Here is a 20,053-nt window from a genome sequence, read left to right as displayed (position 1 = left end):
GTAGGATAGCATGAGGAAGAAACTGTTTGCTTGTCTGCTCAGGTGTGTTATGGTTATAGTCAGTTATTTTGATGAATGTTCATCAGATGTCAATGCTATTGTACTGAAATTGTTAAAATTAATAAAAATGATAAATTCAAAAAATTCAAAATTGTGCACCTACAAAGCAATAGTATTTTGAGTGTGCTGCTTCATTGTTCATTAACATCTATTCAACATTTGTGATGTTTTAACAGCACATAATTCACTGTAAAACTAATTGCAAGAATATTTTGACCTGAAACTAAAATGTATTTTATTTCCATGCTTTATTTATACACACAAGTCTATTTTTTCAGATCAAACAGCTAGAAAACTACTGCTATTTCAAAAAAATATTTGAAGGAAAATCAATAATCTTTGGTCACTGCCCCCCTTGCTTGCTTCTTGAGATGATCATATCACCTCCCAGTCGTCTCCCAGAAGGACTTCATTAGCTGCTCCAGTCAGCAGAAAAAGGTGGCTAGAACTCCTCAACAGTCTCCCCTCTCACTAACATCACTCTTTCCCAACACCTGTCACCTCATGCCCTGCATTTTACTTCTCCCAAATTCATGCTACAGCCATTTTCCTGTCTGTTCACCTACTGGCAATATGATTCCCTTCCTTCCTTGGTGACTGCCACAGCTGTATGGCTACCTCTGTCACCTTCACCATTTATCTGTTACTGTTTTCCTCCCAGATGCCTCAAGTACCAAGAAGGCTATGAGGAGTAAAGAAATTATTTAAGGCTTTTTAAAACAAACCTGTATTTTTATTCACTTACTTCAACTACTTGGGAACCTCTGCTTGGCTGTTCTGCACAAGAATTAGAGGTAAACACATGAAATAGAGACTGAATTATGCTTGCATACCTGTACATTTATAGATCTTCAAATGCTCAGGGATCTACCTGGACTGCTAATGAAAACAACTATATCAGTCAAGGCCTATGTGGCAATTCTTCTGTGGATGCTTAACCATTTCTGAAAAAGAAGTCACCTAGTGGAGGAAGGGAAGGAGCCCCGTGGTGCAGAGTGGTAAGCTGCAGTACTGCAGTCCAATTTCTGCTCATGATGTGAGTTGGATTCCAGTGGAAGCTGAGTTCAGGTAGCTGGCACAAGGTTGACTCAGCCTTCCATCCTTCTGAGGTTGGTAAAATGAATAGGTAAAGTGTAGATGACTGGGGGTAAAGTGTAGATGACTGGGGAAGGCAATGGCAAACCACCCCATAAAAGTCTGCCATGAAAACATCCAGATGTGATGTCACCCCATGGGTCATTAAAGCCCTGGTGCTTGCACAGGGGACTACCTTTACCTAGTGGAGGAAGAATTTTTCTGTACAGAGTGTTGTATTTTTATTTAGTTTACCATTTTGCATAACCTTTGATACCTAGGTAGAAAAGACTGTTAAGAAATTTAAAATCTGCCTTGAGTCCCATTGAGGAAGGCATACTATAAAAGAAGCAAAAAAAATTAATACATTAAATAAACAGTCCTCAAACAGTCTGGTCTTGTAGGTACACACTTCAAAAGTGTAAGTAAGTTTTTAAAAAGGCATACACTTGTTCAAAGCAAGGAAGGAACTACACTCACGAGAAATTCAGCATGGGCTGTCCCACATGAGAAATCTGAACTTCTTCGAGGTACTGAAAAGGTTTCATTGTAGGGAAGGTTCCATCTCCTGGTGGGTCCGACAGCCACGTACCCAGCATCCAGGACAAAGGCTCAATCACAGGGTTCAGCTGTGGGGTTTCTATGGATAAAGAAGACAACTGGAAATAGAAAAACTATGACAAATTTTTGACAACCAAAAGTAATTAGATTGTACCACATCATAGTCAGCCATTAGAGTCAAGCAATTTATTTGCATTGGCTTTTCTGGGCAGGAAGTGATTGCAACTATTCCAACACCTTGCATTTCAACTGGACATTAATTAGCTCTCTTGTACATGTTTGTAGTGTACTGTAATGTTATTCCCATAAATCTCATATAATAAGGTAGGTTAAAAATTTAAGCAAGCTGAAATTCCAGTATCACAAATATGTAGAATAGAAGAGAACAGTTTTTACCAGACAGCTGCATTTTGGCAATTTCATTTTCCCTTAAGCACTTTAACACTGAATTTGACTGGTGCAGCAGGTAAGTACCTGAGCTCATTTTCTAGTAGTACCGAAATACACAAGTCCATCAAAATCAGAAAATTTTCAGGAACAGACTGACCAGCCACTGTTTGCAGAAGTCTCTATGTACTGGCTTTTGCACTTAAGAGCTTCATTTTTAGGTGTTGAGACAGGGTTGCCAGGTCTGTGTTGGAAAATACCTAGAAACTTTGGGGGTGGATCCAGACAAGACCACATTTGGGGTGGGGAGGGGCCTCAGCATGGTACAATGCCACAGAGTCTACCCGCAAAGCAGCTATTTTCTCCAGGGAAGCTAATCTCTGCCAGCTGGAGATCAGTTGTAAAAGCAGGAGATCTCCAGGCCCTACCTGGAGGCTGGCAACCCAACCTGAGCTATAAAAGATCTGATCCCATTTAAAGAAAAGCAATGTAATCAGTAAAGAGTGAAAAAAAAAATCATATTGCAAAGAACTGTGTGTTTAGCCAAGAGAGACTGGCTAAACACACAGAGAGGCTGTGCTTGATGGTGATCTTCAAATATGAAAAATATTAGACACCCCCCCCACCCACATACACTGTTGTCTGTTGCTATAGATAGGAAATAACATGCTAGAATCACAGGCAGACAAATGTAAGTTAGTGTTTTTTCAAAAAAATATCTTGGAATAAGTTGGTCAGTAGAATCAAAGGGAACTACAGTCACACTTGGAAGATCTGATAAAGCATGCTAAACCTTGCCTTCACTGAAGCGACTGAACCACAATACTAAAGGCTTTTACAACATTATGATTCTGCACTGAGGCAGTCAGAAAGAGGACCTAGTTCCTTTAACAAACCTCCCGTTTGCTGTTAAATTCCAGGACAGTCATAGTTCTTATGAAAGTGAGCCCTAGACCTGAAAATCACCAGTACAAATCTCACATGAGCCATTAGCCTGCTAAATGGCTTTAGACAAGCCACTCTCAAACTCATTCCTCCTCCTACCACTATCATTTGTAATAGGAGGCTAAATACTACTTACCTGCCTTATAAGGTAGTTGTAAGGATTCCTAAGAATGAATATTAAGCTTTCCAAACTAATCAAAAGCATATAAATGTCAATATTTTTTTGGTCAGAGGAAAGCAATGTTTCAGTGAAACAACAATAACTTATAAATGGGAAAGGATGAGTATTATGAAAAATGAAGACCCCCCAACTAAAATGTGAATGACTGACACAAAAGACAGACTATTCTGCCTAAGTATCTGATTGCCATATAGGATTTATGGGGGAGGGACGGTGGCTCAGTGGTAGAGCATCTGCTTGGGAAGCAGAAGGTCCCAAGTTCAATCCTTGGCATCTCCAAAAAAAGGAGGCAACTAGGTGTGAAAAACCTCAGTTTGAGACCTTGGAGAGCCGCTGCCAGTCTGAGTAGACAATACTGACTTTGATGGACCAAGGGTCTGATTCAGTAGAAGGCAGCTTCATATGTTCATTTACTCATTCTTTAATGGTGACCTGCATTGTTTCTAGTATGGAAATTATTTTTTACAACTTGATTACCATCTTAACCTCATCAGAATCTTAACAATTCTCTAGTGAAACTACAGGTTATAGCAGCTCCTCAAACCAAATATAATAAAGTTTGAATCCTGTGGCACCTTTAAAAAAACCATCAAAGTTTAATTCTGGGTATATGCTTCCATGTGCATGCACACTTCTTCAGACCTAACTATAACAAAGCTTAAGGCTTTCTTAGAATAGGTCCTCATTTCTAACATGGCTGTTTGCAGGACAAATGAAAATATATGCATTCTTATCCCCATTAGAGGCTTACAACAACGTACCCCTTCTACATTTGTTGTTGGAAAGGCTCTGTCCAGAATTCTTAATATAAGGTTCATTTCAGGCCTAGGAATTAATGTGTACCACAAGCATAAACAAAGAGAAAAATGTCCTGTGATGGAAATTAGTGAGAGGGTAGAATCCAAAATGAGGATTTTTTGGGAGGGAGGGTCAGCTAGGATTCCCAGCTCTGAGGAAATTCTCGGAGATTCTAGGGATGGAGCCTCGGAAGGGGGGTGGTTGGGAAGGGGGGCATAAGGAGGGTATAATGCCATACAGTCAATCTTCCCAAGCAGCCATGTTCTCCAGGGGAAACTGATCTCTGTTGTCTGGAGTCCAGGTGTAATTCCAGTAGATATCCAGTAACTGCCTGAAGATTGGCAACCCTAGAGTCAGCAGATATTTAGGGTCCACACACAAAATAATTTAGGATCAAAATGAGACTGCTTCATAGTTGAGACCAGTCCTAAATAGGTCTATGTCTGCATGCTCACCCCTATATGCCCTTCCTGGTATTCACTTCCTTAACTTACCAAAGAAAAAGGGAATTTGGGGAAGGCATTCTGTTTGAGTCCTGGCTACCACCACAAGCATGTGAAACCCTGTGAAGAAGCACTATGGCATATGGAAAATGTAATTCCCATACTTCCTTGCATCCCTGGCTGCTGCAGTAAGCATGCGGAGATATCTCTCCACTCCACATAGCATGCTCAAGGCAGTCTACAGTTCCGATATCATCTCTTCAGTATTTTTTCAATAAGTAAAAGGAAAGGAGGCAGAGTGATGGGATCATGAAGGGGATGCTCTAGTGCAGTGGTCCCCAACTTTTTTGGCCCCAGGAACCAGCCCCAGGGCCGGCCTGCTGACCATGGCCCCAGGACTGGCGGGGGGGGGGACCCTATTCAGCCTCCCCCTGCAGCGTTTCCTCCTCCCTCCTTTGCCCCCCCACGCAGCCTCCTCCTCCCATTTTCCTCCTCCCTCCTTTGCCGCTCCCCGTGCACAGCCTCACCACCTCCTCCTCCCCCCATTTTTTTCCCCCATTTCCTCCTTCGCTGCCACTGTCCACACAGCCTCGCTGCCTCCTCCCCCCGTTTTCACCATTTTAAGGCCAGGGAAGGGGCCTTCCCTTCCATGGCCTTAAAATGGTGAAAATGGGGGGAAGAGGGGGCAGCGAGGCTGCGGGGGAGGGGCAGCGGTGAGGCTGCGTGGCGGCGAGGCCACAGCCCATTAGCAGTCCCCAGCCCAGAGGTTGGGGACCCCTGCTTTAGTGGGTAGTCCTTTAGGCCCCATCACAGTCTTGATGAGATCTGCAAATTAATCTGATTTACGTGGGCCTCTTGAATTTGAAGGAGAGGTCTCATTGGTTAGTCATTCTCACCAACTGGAATAGAACTACCTCATTCCTATACTTATGGAGAACTATTCAGAAGTTAGCTGCTTTTTAAAATGAATCTGCCTTTAGAGTCACATGCCTTAACATTCTATACATAATATAAAATAAAAAGAAATGGCATGAGGTCATATATTGTAAGACATTTGCTCACCAATTATGTAAGAAAGTGAAGGATATACCTCCAAATTTAACAGGATCACTGAGCCATACAAGGCATAGTTATTACAAATAAAAGATATGTGCCATTTCCATTAATAGTTTGAAGGTGGTGGTCTTTACTAGCGTCCAGAAACCAGATACAGAATCGCCAGAGATTTGTGACTTGTCTGCCTCTGTGATTAAATACAGAAGGTGCTACATTTTTATTAAAAAGAAAAGAAAGGAAAACTGAAAACCACAAATAAATGTTCTATAGGAAGGCTTTGAGAAATATGGTCACACCCATACTCTACAAACACCTAGTTCTAAAAAGAAGGAATGATAGGAACATAGGACTGTACTTAGGCAATTTTTAACATTTTAGAAAATTATACAATAATACATAGTGTATTCATACAAGAGCTGTCTGTACCAAGAGACCTTTGTTTGGATCCATCCAGTTTTTCACTATCCCAGCTATTCAAGAAAATCAGAAGCTATAATGGAAATTACAGGTTAGTTAGCATGGAAAATGGACTCCCATAAAAGAGCATCAAAACTTTATGTATAAATATGATTCAGGAAAAAAATGCACACACGCATACACCCACTCCTGTTGAATATTACAAAATTAACTTTATTTCACACAGAGTAGTTATCAGTGCCGGATCTCATTATTGGCACTGATGAAGCTAGGCGAATAGATTTGTCTCTTCATTACAGCAGATCTCACGGGAAACACTTTTCTTTCCATCTCAAGTGTAGAAACAGTGCTGATATTTAACCGCAAATTATTTCTGTGAGGCTAGTAAAACAGACACTGTGAAGTCTGATTCCTTGGAGAACTCATGCAAGTAATCCCGTTTGCAAGAGAAAGAAAAACATTGACCTGTTTGTTGCTACCACCTAGTGGATTAAAATGATATTGCTATTAAAATAAACTTCCTTGTGAGGATGCAATACAGGACTTTATTGGACACACACCTGAATCAGGCCATTGGTCCATCTATTAACAGTCAGACCCCTCTTCCCACAGAAGGAGCTGTTTAATGCTTAGAGAGCTAAACATCCTTCATCAATATCACACACACACACCCCCAATCACATGTACAGGGGCACTCTCTGGTCTAAGAGTTAAACAAAAATGGACCTGGCACAAACCAAATGGATGCTGACCAGAAACAAGTTTGGGAAAATATTGTGGTAGATGAATTATAAAGGCTGACCAACTGGTGACCTCCTCCTCACCCTACAGAGAAACTTCTTATCAAGACAAATGGGTCTCCCAAGAAAGACTTTTATAGCTTTTTGAACTAATCACATCATGGATGCCTGGTCAAACTTTCCCCTCCTCACCTGTTTACAGTTCCCTTCACCCAGATGATAAACATCCCATCCTGTAATCAAGGGTGACCAAAAGCCATAAATACCCATAGGCCATATCCTCCCAAATGGTTGTTTCTCATCAAGTCAGTGTTTTGGGGTAAACACATCAGCAGATCTCCAGGGAGCATTTTTGGGTATATATGTAGCACTCTGCACATGGTCGTGTGTATATTCTCTACCATACACCCTCATGTGTGTAGGCCTCCTCCCATCTTCACTCTATGAAACGCTGGTTGTTTTTATCTGCCTACTGCCTCCAGGACCTCTGCAAGATTGGTAAATATTACCCTTACCCTCCTCTGCCCCAAAATAGCTTTCCTTCTTTCCTCCCTCATTTCCTTTTAGTTAGCTCTGGTCTGTGCTTAAAGTGTGTTTGTGTTTGTGTGTGTTTTGTTTTTTATTTCTTTTTCATTAAAACAACTTTCAGTTGAACACGACTGGTTAGTTTTGAGAGTTCTCTAAGAGAAAAAGAGAGAGCTTCCCATCTACCCTCTCTCACTGTGTCTCCAATTAAGCTATTTTCTCCAATTAAATAAGAGAGAGCCTATTTGGATAACAGGTTAGGGTCAATATTATGTAGTCAGACTGCCGATGACTCTCCAGGGTCTCAGGCAGAGGTCTTTCCTTACTGCCAGATCCTTTAATTGGAGATGCTGGGGATTGAACTGGTACTTCCTGCAGGCAAAGCAGATGTTCTACTACTGAGGCACAGCCCCTTCCACTGAGCTTCACTTTTAGTGTCAAGTGTTTCCTAGAAAGTTATCATGAAATTAAAAACTGACCACCCCCTTAGGCAAATACCCACTCCATCTTTACACCAGAGTGCAAGACTTTCAATCTAAGATAGAATCATAGAGTTGGAAAGCACCTCCTGGGTCATCTAGTCCAAACCCCTTCACAATGCAGGCAATTCACAGATACCTCCCCTCCACACACCCAGTGACCCCTGCTCCATGCCCAGAAGATGGCAAAAAAACCTCCAGGATCCACTGACCAAACTGGCCTAGAGGAAAATAATAACAACAACAATATAACTATTATTATTGACATCAAGTTGCAGCCAACTTACAGCGACTTCATAGGGTTTTCAAGGCAAGAGAAATTCAGAAGTGGTTTGCCACTATGCCTTCTGTGTGACAACCCTAGATTTCCTTTGCAGTTGTCATCCAAGTACTAACCAGGGCTGACCCTCCTTAGCTTCCAAGATCTGCCAAGATCAAGCTAACCTGAGCTATTCAGGACAGGGCCCAATCTACATTACATCAACAACTAAAGAAACATGCCTTCAGCTGAGCACAATGACAAACGGACTCTTAATTTTTTGCAAGTTTGTCATCATGCCAATCACAACTGCATGTGCAGATTGAAAAGTGATACTAGATTACAAAAAAGAAACAAAAGGATACTTTCTGCCAAGTCTGTATTGAGGGTTTACTAGTCTTGAACATGTCAATTCAAATTTAAGATCATGGTCAAGTCTGACCATGTAAAGATGATTACTATTTTTACTTTTATCCAAAGCTCTTGTACCCAATAAAGCAAGAATGCAAAGGTGTAAATATCTGTAATATTTTCCTAGTCAGTATCTTTTAATTAGTCTACAGTCTCCTATTCTGACCTGTTTTAGCTTCATCCCCTTGTAGAATTGCCAGGTCCAACTCAGGAAATATTTGGGGACTTTTGAGGGTGGACTCAGGAGAATTTGGGGGTGAACCCAGGAGTCAGGTTATGACAAACGTGTTTGAACTCTGAAGGGAGTTCTGGCCATCACACATTCAAATCCCCCCCCCCCGGGAGGGCCTCCATACCAGGGGATCCCCTACCCCTAACTGGGGATTGGCAACCCTATCCCCTTGCTCACTTTTTCATGCTAGTATAACATTCTGTAAAACTCAGAAGTTCACATATTTAATCAGAAATACTGCTAACATTCTTCCTATTTGTGGATTCCCATAAAACATATCAACTTACTAATCATACACATTTTATTCTAGTTGTCCAACCTGACTATCTGGAAGCACTTGTATTTTTTCCTCTGCCTTATCTAGGCTACTATTCTAGGTTCTCCTCCCCAAGTGTAAACATACACTTATATGGTTCAAAGTAAGAACACTGCAAATGTGAAATATGAACTTGTTTACAACTTCACCTTCACACTTCCCAGACAGAATGCTTGCATATCTTGAAATGCATAAAGGTTCTCTTTGCCTGACATGGTCCCTTGTTCCCCTCACCACATCTAAAGGTTAGCAACTGAACAAAAAAAGCATGAACCTTTCTGTTTGGTTGCCAACTTCTACCTGAGGGAAAGAAGAGCACAGTTTGAGGTTTCTTATTCTGGGTATAGTTCCAGGGTCCAAATAATGAGTAAACACCTCAAAAACAGACATCAATACAAGCTGTGGTATACATGCAACATTGCTTCCTACTGAAACAAAGATCTTTCTAGACTAATACCAAGAACAGCACCCTGCAAAATCATGCAACATACAGAAAAACATGAAATGCCGCCCAAATCTCCACTTTCAGAAAGTACTATGATGGAAATATTAACTGCTTCAGACTTTACCTGTATTTATTTCATTGCTTGCCATATCTCACAAGACGGTTTTTAGCTCGTTCATTCTAGATCACTAGTCATTCCCTAGTCACCAGGACTACTCCAGGATTACTCTACAGTAATCCGACAAAAAAAGAAGACAGGAAACAACCTTGCAACTGTGCACAGAGGTTACCCCACTGTATACTGGGATTTGTAGTTTACTTACAGTAAACAGTAAAGAAAGTGGTATCATATACTGTGATTCTTAAAGGTTCCCATTGTTGTGTCAGTTTTTGAGGATGAAGTATGTATTGGCAGCACACAAAGATAAACCTTCAGCTTTAAATCCTGTTATTATAAGACCAGAATCCAAGGCAGAGGCAAAGAATGTGAGACTTGAGAAAGTCAGACTAGCAAACCTGTACATAGATAACTTTTCTATATACTTTACCCAGGGCTTTTTTTGAGCAGGAACACAGAAGAAAGCAGTTCCTGCTGGCTTGGTGTCAGTGGGTGTGGCCTAATATGCAAATGAGTTCCTGCTGGGCTTTTTCTACCAAAAAAGCCCTGACTTTACCAGTGAAATCTGGCAAGTCTTAACTCATAACTTCGCAGGCTACTGACGGAAGGCAGAAGATTTGCATATAAACATTCACAAATAAATATGTATACTAGGAATAACAATTTACACCTACAAACTGCTATCCATAAACTGCAAATAATACATTTCTGCTTAAATCACATAAATTAATAGAATTCGGTCTTAACATCTAGCTTTCCTTCCTATTGCTCGCAGTCCTCTAGGTTATTTCTATGATCAGTCACATTTACCTACAAATGAAGATGGTATTCTGTCAAAAACCAGTTATGTATCCAGATCACTATTATTTCCTTTATGTTTCTGTCATTCTTATGAGAAAAATGTAATCAGCAAAGGTAGTCACAGTGCACACACAGAAGTCTGCATCCCACTCCATTGTACTGAACAGAGAGCCATAACTCATCTTAGTCTCTACCCAAAGATAAATGGCCTAATCATTACACCGCCCCCGTATTGATTAATAAATATTGTATATTAATTTTTAACATCTTCAGCATAACACAGCCAGGACAGTTAAACATATGCAATTTTTTTTCTTTTCCCAGTAACAAATTGTTCTCAATGACTTCTGTGGAAAGAAGAAAAGGTACAACTAAGGTTGAACAAAGGCTGTCCAACACCTTCATATTTGGGAGGCATCAGATCTGGAGAAGGGAGAAAGCTCACCTCCACCTCAACTATGTCTCTTCATACAGGCTCTTTACTTTCATCTGCAGAAATCAGTGGGGACTGTTCTAAGCAGCAGCAAAACCTGGCCCGCACTCCGGAGCCCAGTGCTTCCAATTTGAAGAGCAAATTTCATTCCCATTTAAGCAGCAGAAATGAATATAGTCTTTAACTTTCTTCCACTTTAATGGGTTTTAGCCTATTTAAATCGTCAGAACTTTACTAACACAGATGGCAAGGAAATAAATATGGCATACCATGCTAAACTTTGTATTGGGCTGTCGTTTATGTATTGGCAAGTAAAAACTTCAAACAGTTAAAAGTATGTGGGGGGACTAAAAATGCTACCAATAAGTAAGCTATGGTGCCTTTTCTGGTTTCTAGAACCTGCCCAGCCCATTCTCAGAGCTCTGGAGGAGAACAGTTTCCACAGAGATCCACAAAGCACATTAGCAAACTGTGCCAAACAACTTCAGAGAGATCTAAGGAAGCTTCTTTCTCTGTACCCCTTCAGAAGAGGTGTCCCCACCTCTGGAAGGCAGACATGGCTCTTCACAATCATTGGGACAGGTCACCCATACTTAAGATTCTACAGATTGGGTTGCTCCTTCTTCCCAAACATTCTTTCCAATCACCTATATGCAAAGGTGTGTGTACACTACAGTGACTCCTACTCTGAACTGTTTTTCAAGTGCTCTGGTAGTTGTGTGCATGAATATGCTTGCTCAATCTACTGATCCTCACACTTGCTGGGCCACAGCACTGTTTTCACCATTGACTGTGCACAGTAGCTGTTTCCTTTAGCCAAGAAATGACTATTTACCTAGGGACTGAAGGACAAATTTTACAGTAAATTCTATTTTTGGATTTACAGCTTTTCAGCTGTACTTCAAATGGTGACTGTATTAAAACATGACAACTCCTAAACATTGTATACACTGATGATAAAAGGAGGATGGAGAATTATCCTATAGAATATGAGATAGTGAGTAAACATAACCTCTAGAAAACTTCTAGACAAGATGAAATTTAACATATTTATGGCTTACTGCTAGCAACTGGGAAAGAAACCCCCCAGAAATGTTCATTCCCAGGACAGCAAATACTCCTTCCCCAAAAAATGTTAACGCACTGGTACATGGCATATATATGGAGGGAGAATACCACCATTCAATATGAATTGAGGCTATATGCTACACCAGATAAAATTATCACACAGAGAAACAACAACTAAGCTGCCTTGAAACACTGTTTTAAGTAATATGTTATATTTAACTAAAGAGGGTTTATTTTGTTAGCAACTGTGCCCCAGCTGTGTGTATGTGCATAAGATACTGACCACAGTCCTGAGATAGCAGGTTGCTCAGGAATGGGAAATTGATCCTCTTCAGTTCATCTAGCTTCTCCTTCAACTTTCTAACTTGGCTGTCAGAGCGGCTGATCTTCTGTCTCAACAGTTTCAGCTCTCCGTTCTTCTTCTCCACTTGCTCTCTTAAGCAGCACACTTGGCTTTTGCTATGTCTAGAGGAGAAGCAGTATGAATGGAGGGAGTCAATGAGCTTGCAGGCTCCTGAAGCAGACATGATGACCTCATTGATTGACATGGGATTGGCATCAGTGTCTCCCTTCTGACCTACAACAGCTTCTGTTGCAGGCTTAGGAGTCAAATCTGCAGGTGATGCAGACAGGCTTTGGGAAGGTTCTTGGGGGATAACAGCAAGAGAAGACGTAGAGGAGGTTTCTGTTAAACTTCCATCCTGCTCCACTGTGTTATTACTACAGCTAGGTTCAACACTTCTTCTTAACCGTTTCCTTTCCAGTTGCTCCTTTGGAAAAGATGACTTTTCTCTAGTGTGCTTGGAGAAAAAGCTGTAAGAGTGAAGAGAGCCAATAAATTTGCAAGCCCCAGAAACAGGAGGTGTGAAATCATCTTCTGAAATACCACTTCGGTCTATTTTCAGATTCCCAGGATGGATCACCATTTCGGAACAATCCTCTACAGAAGGCTTCTCTGGCTTATTCTGGGCCACTTTTGTGACTAGGTTATCAGCTAGCATTCTTCTAAGGGAGCCTTCAAGCTGGACCTGGAAATTCTCTCCCTGCTCAGAGAGTGACCCAATTTCAGCTTGAAGAGTCACTTGCTCCATTTCTTGAGTCCCATCCATTATCGAGTCTTGGCCAGAAGATAAGATCCCTTCCATTACCTCATAGTTTCCTTCCTTTGGTGGACTGTCATCTCTGCATAGAGGCTGGCTTACTATTTTCCTCCTCCTCTTGACATAATCCCTGCTATCTCCCCTTTTCTCTGAAAGCTGGAAAATGGTTGGCACAGCTGTGGGTTTGAGCAGTCGGTGCTGGTCTTCCAGTCGTTTTGAAAAGCTATCTTTAGTGAAGTGCTCACTGCATAAAAAGGAATACTTGGTGGGAATCCAATTATCCCTCTGAACTGCTTTTAACCACTGGATCAGTCGCTTTGAGTCCTTTAATGGAAACCTAGAAAACAATGTACAAAAACAAAGAAGTATTATGTATAGTTCTTCTTTAAACTACCACCCCCCTCTCTTTTTTTGCAACCAACTTATGATACTCCATAGAGTTTTCAAGGCAAGAGATGCTCAGAAGGGGTTTACCATTGCCCGCCTCTGCATCATGACCCTGATATTCCATGGTGGTCCCCCTTCCAAATACTGTTCAGGATTGATCTCACTTAGCTTCTGAGATCTGACAAAACAGGGCTAGCTTAGGCTATCCAGGTCAGCGCTCCATAACATATAACATTCAGGAATTGACCTCTAAAAGATATCTGGTCAGATATCACATTCAGTTAATGGTTATGCTTTCCTCCAACACAAGGAGCCTTCTCTTGATGTAAGGAGCCAAAGCACTTGCATCATGAGAAGGTTCTTCACACCACAGCTAGCAGAAGAGATCTGCAGGGTCCATTCCTCTGAGTACAGAAACATAAAATGTTTGTTACATTTTCTGGCATAAAAATGTCACACGGATGGTAATTTTTTAAAACATTGTTCTTTCTTATTACCTTATTTTTTTAAAAAAAATCAGGACCACATTATCCCAAAAGAGTTTTTATAGGAAACTTACAAAACTGGAGCGTCGCGACCTCGCAACAGTGATCCATGCAACGGTCACCTCAAGATTGGACTACTGTAATGCCCTCTACTTGGGGCTACCTTTTTGCCGGACCCGGAAGTTGCAGCTAGTGTAGAACACGGCGGCCAGGCTACTGTTAGGGCTCCCGAAATGGGAGCACATACGGCCGGGGCTGCGCGGACTGCACTGGCTGCCAATTACATACCGAGTCCAGTACAAAGTGTTGGTTATTACCTTTAAAGCCTTGTATGGCCGAGGACCAGCCTACCTGAGGGACCGTCTCTCCCCATATGAACCCCAGAGGGCACTGAGGTCAGTCGGAAAAAACAAAATGGCTATCCCTGGGCCGAGAGAGGTCAAGCTCCAGAATACCAGAGCACGGGCCTTCTCAGCTGCGGCCCCTGCCTTATGGAATCAGCTTCTGGAGGAGGTGCGGGCCCTGCGGAACCTTGATCAGTTCCGCAGGGCCTGCAAAACTGTCCTCTTTAAACGAGCATACACTGGCTGCTGAATTATTGTGAATTAAGGACCCGCCAGCACGGTCCTTTTTCTAGGACCTATATTATCACAGAATTATTTAAACTGGCAGAAACCAGCGTCAGAATGCCACCATTGCTGCCAGATTAACTTAAAGTAATTTAAATCATGAATTCTTAAATATTAACTGGTTTTTAATAATGTTTAAATGTTTTTATTGTTAAACTTAAAGTTTTTTATCTATTATTGTACATGTATAAAAGGTTGTTAGCCGCCCTGAGCCGCCTAGGCGGGGAGGGCGGGATACAAATAAAATTTAATATTATTATTATTATTATTACAATAAAATTATCTTTTATATATAATTCCCCTTTCGTCTTGGCAAATCTGAGCTCCCTCATTGGTTGGGACTGGGTGGGACTGTGGTGTATCAACCTTTGGCCCATCAAACAATCAATCAACTGCTCTTGCATTGCTTTGGCTGAATCTGCTCTCCCCCCACCCACTGGTGGACCCAGGACAGATGAGGATTGGCCCTCTGGGGAAACTGCTAGGCAATGGCTGCTGCTAGGCAACTAATCTTGCTTCTCTCAGTAAAAAACAACCAAGCTTGGTTCTCTCAGTAGAAGCCGGTGGGGGAGGCCCTTTCAAGTTCTATTTTGGCCATTGAGGGAGAACTCATTGGTTGACTATGCTCCTCTCTCCTGCCCGAGTGGCTGTTGCTAGCCAGCCAAGTTGATTCTGTCAGTAAAAGGCAACCAACCTTGGTGCTGGCAGTTGCTGCCTCTCCCTACTCTCCCACTGGCTAAGCTGCCTGTCACACTGCTTTGCAGAGGAGAGAAAGAGCCATGGAGAAAGCCTTCTCATGATTGGCTGAGGGAGGGAAGGGTTTTTGTCAATTGCCTGAAGACTCCTTTGATTGGCTGAGGACTCCTCCCTATCCTCCTCTGGGAAGGAAACACCCAGTGACAGGGGGGGAATGGTGTCCTGTTGCAGTAGGCCAGATACAGAGAGAGACAGATAGGGAGGGAAAGTGACAGAGAGAGATTGAAGTCAACATTATCAGAGAGAGAGAGAGAGAGAGAGAGAGAGAGAGAGAGAGTTGGTCTGAAAGGTTGGTCTAAAGGCCTCTGAGGGAGAACTCACTGGAGCCAGTCCTGACTCATTGGGGCCAGTTCCAGGTTGGTGGGAAATCCCTGGAGATTCTGTGGAGCACTTTGAGGACAGCATAGGAGTTAGGGCTTCAGGGCACAGTCTGCCAGACCCAGGTTTTTGCTGAGGAAGCTGACTGGGTGATTTCAGACCAGTCACACACTTCTAGCCTCGCCTACTTTGCAGGGTTGTGGTGCAGATCAAAGGGGGGAAAGAGGAGATTGATGTATGCTTCTTTGTCCCCCTGCCACTGTGGAGAAAGACTGTCCTTTTCCTATGTAGAGGCTGCAGGGAGGGGGGAGGTGATGGAAAGCTGAAGTCAGAGGGACAGATAAAGAGGAGATAGGTTGCCAACTCCAGGGTAGGAAATTCCTGGATATTTAAGGAGTGGGGCCAGGAGAGGGTGGGGTTTGAGGAGTGGTGGGACCTCATACAGGCCACTCTTCAAATCAGCCATTTCCTCAAGGCGAACCACTGTTGCCAATCTCCAGGTGAGGGCTGGAGATCACTCAGAATTACAACTGCTATCCAGATGGCAAAGATCAGCTCGCCTTGAGGTGGGAAGGAGTGAATGCCTTCACTTGGCTGGGTGGGAAAATAGTAAGGGTGGAGGGCACTCACTCAGAGTCTCTTTTTAGAGCCAGTTGTATTTTTCTAAAACGGGCCTTATCCCTAGTAAGCATACAATAAAACAACAATTAAAATATGGTAGTCACTAACAAAATAACACATTCAACCCAATGAGCAGGTTTAAATCAGATATTCTTCTAAAGTTCTAGTCCTAGGATTTCAAAGGGTTTTTGGGAAGGATCAGCCTGCAGGACAATGGTAAGTTGACTCCTTCAGAGGGACATCCATGGTGAAATTACCACAACCAGAGTCTGAGCAATTTCATGCAGGTCTTCAGACTATGAGAGAATCCTAAGCAGGGCAGAACTTAAGGTATGAGAGCTCTGCAATTGGCTACTCTGCAGCTAATTCGTACAACTAAGAAACACCTGCAGCTCTCTATAGGCTGAGAATAAATTACTGGAGGTTTTATTACAAGGAATCTCTGGCCCCAAGAATCCCCCTTCCATTAGGCAACATGATGGTTTTCTCCTGAGCTGACAAAGTCCTCTTTAATCCCCTATGCTTTCACCATTGGTATGAATAGCAAAACAAAGGCTCTATCAGAGTTTGGTCCTCATGCACCTCAGCTGTTCACTCCTAGGTGTATGTCAGATCATCATCATCATCCCCATCTGGGTGATGTACAGGCATATGCCATAAAAGTAGTACACAAGTTAAAAACCAACATAATTATAACTAGAATTATGTTTCAAAAATACCAGATGTTACCAGAGGCATCCTATGAGGGTTTTTTTGTCCCCATTTAGTTGAACAGGTGCAAGCTGCTGAGATGTCTGAAGGGAGCACCTTGATGCTGTTCATGCAGGAGGCTAGAGGGCAAAAGAAAATTTTGACCATGCCTTGGTTCAGATGCTATGAGTCTACAGATAAGAAAAATAGTGCTGGTCATTCAGTCTAGCAAAATATGGCCCTTGTTAAGAACTAGTTCCAGACCACAGCTGTAGATTTAATAGTACGATGGGAAAATATTTTTTCTGACTTCAGTTTCGTTGAATCACCTACAGTGTGAGAGAAAATCTAATCCATTAACAGGTTTTGAGAAACCCATTGTCTCAGACTGTGAAGGGAAAGATCAGGGATGGTATAAACATCCTGAATCCCTCTGTCAGCACAAGGGCACTTCCACGGCTTTTCAGGTGCCAGGCACTCAGGTTCAGTACATTTGACACCAGAAGGCAACTGTTTCAGTTTCCTGCACTTACTGATGGTCCCAACACAAACTGGAGACGCGTAAGATTCAGAAAGCAAAAACATTCCACTATGGCTATGCTAGCCCCTGGTTCTTCCATAACATGCCATTTCACTCATTTTTGGTTTATTACAAGGAATTTTATTAATTCAGAAATAGAGAAAGAGTGTGAATGCAGGTTCAGTAACTTTTATACACAATGTACTCCTTTGGCTCCACTGAGACAACATGCCAAATCATTGTTAAGGTTGCCCAATTATCATGCCATAAATAACAAAACCACGGTTTGGTTATCAGCTGGCAAACCTGAATCAAAGAACACACTGTTTGCCTTTACAATTTGAAAGCCCAGGCCACAGTTTCAGTTCTAAAGTAAAGTATGGATCCTATGATCCGTCAGCAAAAGGCACTGCTAGTTGCTGATCTTCCCCTCCCCCTGCAATCACTGCTGATCATAGGAAAGTTTATCCCCAGAGTTGCATATGGAATAACAGCCACACAGGTTAGAAGCTGCAGCAGGAAGGAGGAAGAAGGCTGAATTGCTCTCTTTTGCGTGAGCAGAGTTTTGCTGATGGAAGAGGAAGAGAGCAATTTCCCCCCTTCTTTCCCTCATGATCCACTTGGCTATTATTCCATATGGGTTCCATAACCTTGGAAATAAAACTTCTGTGGGGTTAGAAATGGCTGCTCTGGGGAGGAAGAAACCTGAAAATCTTTGCTTGGTTCTCAGTCAGCCCTTGCACTTGATCCTAATCTATGATTAATACAAATAACAGGTTGGTATATGAAGTCTGAACCGAGCCTCTGTGTCAATAGAAACACTTGTTTTAAGCTCTTAAGGAACAACACACACACACTCACAGACTGAACAGCCTCTTGTGCTGAGAAATCTTCTCTGGCTGGAGGAGAGGTAGATTCCTAGTAGTGGGAGATTAAGACCAACACATTGACTGAAAGGTGATTTGACTGCCTGATTTGAAGGTTGCTGATATCACACTCTTTCTAGATCAGCTGGTAGCTAATGCAGGGTAGGAGTCAGGGGTTGTGGTGCATGTTGACACCAATGTCTTACTGGAGTCTTACTGGAGCCTTCATTATCAATGGAGGCCCAGATTGTAGCCACTGCCAAGTCAGCCTTTTTCCACTTGAGGCGGGCAAGGCAGTTGGCTCCCTTCCTAGAGCGCCAAGATCTGGCAACGGTACTTCACGCAACGGTCACCTCGAGACTGGATTACTGTAATGCCCTCTACATGGGGCTGCCTCTGTACCGAACCCGGAAGCTGCAGCTGGTGCAGAACGCAGCGGCCAGACTGTTACTGGGGCTCCCTAAATGGGAGCATATACAGCCTGGGCTGCGCGAGCTGCACTGGCTGCCAGTTACATACCGGGTTCGTTACAAAGTGCTGGTCATCACCTTTAAAGCCCTATATGGTCGAGGACCTGTCTACCTTAGGGACCGTCTTTCCCCATACGAACCCCAGAGAGCACTGAGGTCAGCTGGAAAAAACTTGCTGACCACCCCCGGACCAAGAGAGGTGAAGCTGCAATGCACCCGTAATCGGGCCTTCTCCTCTGTAGCCCCGAACCTATGGAACCAACTTCCAGAGGAAATGCGGGCCCTGCGGAACCTTGAACAATTCCGCAGGGCCTGCAAAACTTTCCTCTTTCGACTGGCTTTCGCTGATGAAGGAAGTGATTGCTGATGAAGGAAGTGACTGCTAAGGATTACCGCCATCATATAAAGAACAAACAGCACTAGCACTTTTATTACTAATTAATTAATCAATTTTAAACTTATTAGAATTTTAACGTTAAATGTAACTTTGTTGTTTTGTTGTTTTTGTATAATTGAATGATGTTGTCAGCCGCCCTGAGCCTGCTTCGGCGGGGAGGGCGGGATATAAATAAAATTACCTACCTACCTACCTACCAATGACATTGGGAAATGTAGCTCTGCAGTCTTGAAGGAGAAATATAGGTTACTAACTTGACAGAAAGTTAACATCCCAGAATTTCAAAGGCAGCATTCCCAGAATTGCTACTTGCTTATGCGCATGGCCAAGTAGAGAGGCAGAGGTTAGGGAACTCAGTGCATAGATGAGAAAGTAGGAGGGTGTAGGTTTATCAGATGCTGGAAAACTGAGACAAGCCAAACAAAATAGATAGGTGTCAATTAATCCGAAATGGACAAAGGGGTTGGCACTTAATATCAAAAGGCTGCAGGGCAGCTTTCAAACTAACTCCTAGGCGAATGCTACTAGAAGGTAGGGAGGCTCCAGTTTAGGATGACTAATCCCTGATGGGGTAAATGGTAACAACTGTAGAAGTGGGCTAAAACTTACTAACGAGAGTAGAGCAGTAAACTATACCCCTGAGAAGAGGCCAAAGGGCTGCTGATGGCCAAGACAGGAAAATCAGGTACATATGTCTGTATTACAATGCCAGAAGGGGTAGCTGGAATTCATGATACTAAATGACAATGTTGATATAATAACCATTTTAGAAACCAGTCATAGGGAGACAGGAATCCCTGGATGTAAAATGTATAGACATGACAGTAAAGGATGTAGTATGAGTGCAGTTGCTCTGTGTATTAATGTGTATCAGTAAAGTAAGCTAGAAAACATAAGGGGAATAAACTCACCCAGAGAACTACTACAAGTGCAAATACTGAAAAGCAACTCACAGGTAGAGGCATATTAACTCCCATGTGAGCTAAATCATGTTGTTGAACCAAAGACTGTAAAAGAATACTGGACTTCCAAAAGGCTTTTGACAAGGTCCCTCACCAAAGACTA

The 20,053-nt window shown here is 42.5% G+C and overlaps 1 protein-coding gene across 2 annotated transcripts in view; it reads right to left on the bottom strand.

The window, feature by feature from the left end:
• The window catches only part of THAP4 (THAP domain containing 4), a 39,624-nt gene that overhangs the window by 16,117 nt on the left and 3,454 nt on the right, over positions 1–20,053 (bottom strand). The window contains exons 2-3 of one of the 2 annotated variants that reach the window (XM_060242121.1): positions 12,033–13,186; positions 1,615–1,774 (exon numbers count right to left, since the gene is read on the bottom strand). In XM_060242121.1, coding sequence (XP_060098104.1) covers positions 1,615–1,774; positions 12,033–13,186 — 1,314 coding nt within the window. Of the gene's footprint in view, positions 1–1,614; positions 1,775–9,453; positions 9,588–12,032; positions 13,187–20,053 lie in introns of those variants that run through there. The other variant, XM_060242122.1, reaches the window with a different exon arrangement.

Source organism: Heteronotia binoei, chromosome 6 (genome assembly GCF_032191835.1).
Source record: "Heteronotia binoei isolate CCM8104 ecotype False Entrance Well chromosome 6, APGP_CSIRO_Hbin_v1, whole genome shotgun sequence".
Taxonomy (NCBI): Eukaryota; Metazoa; Chordata; class Lepidosauria; order Squamata; family Gekkonidae; genus Heteronotia; species Heteronotia binoei.
This window is presented reverse-complemented; position numbering and strand designations above follow the sequence as displayed.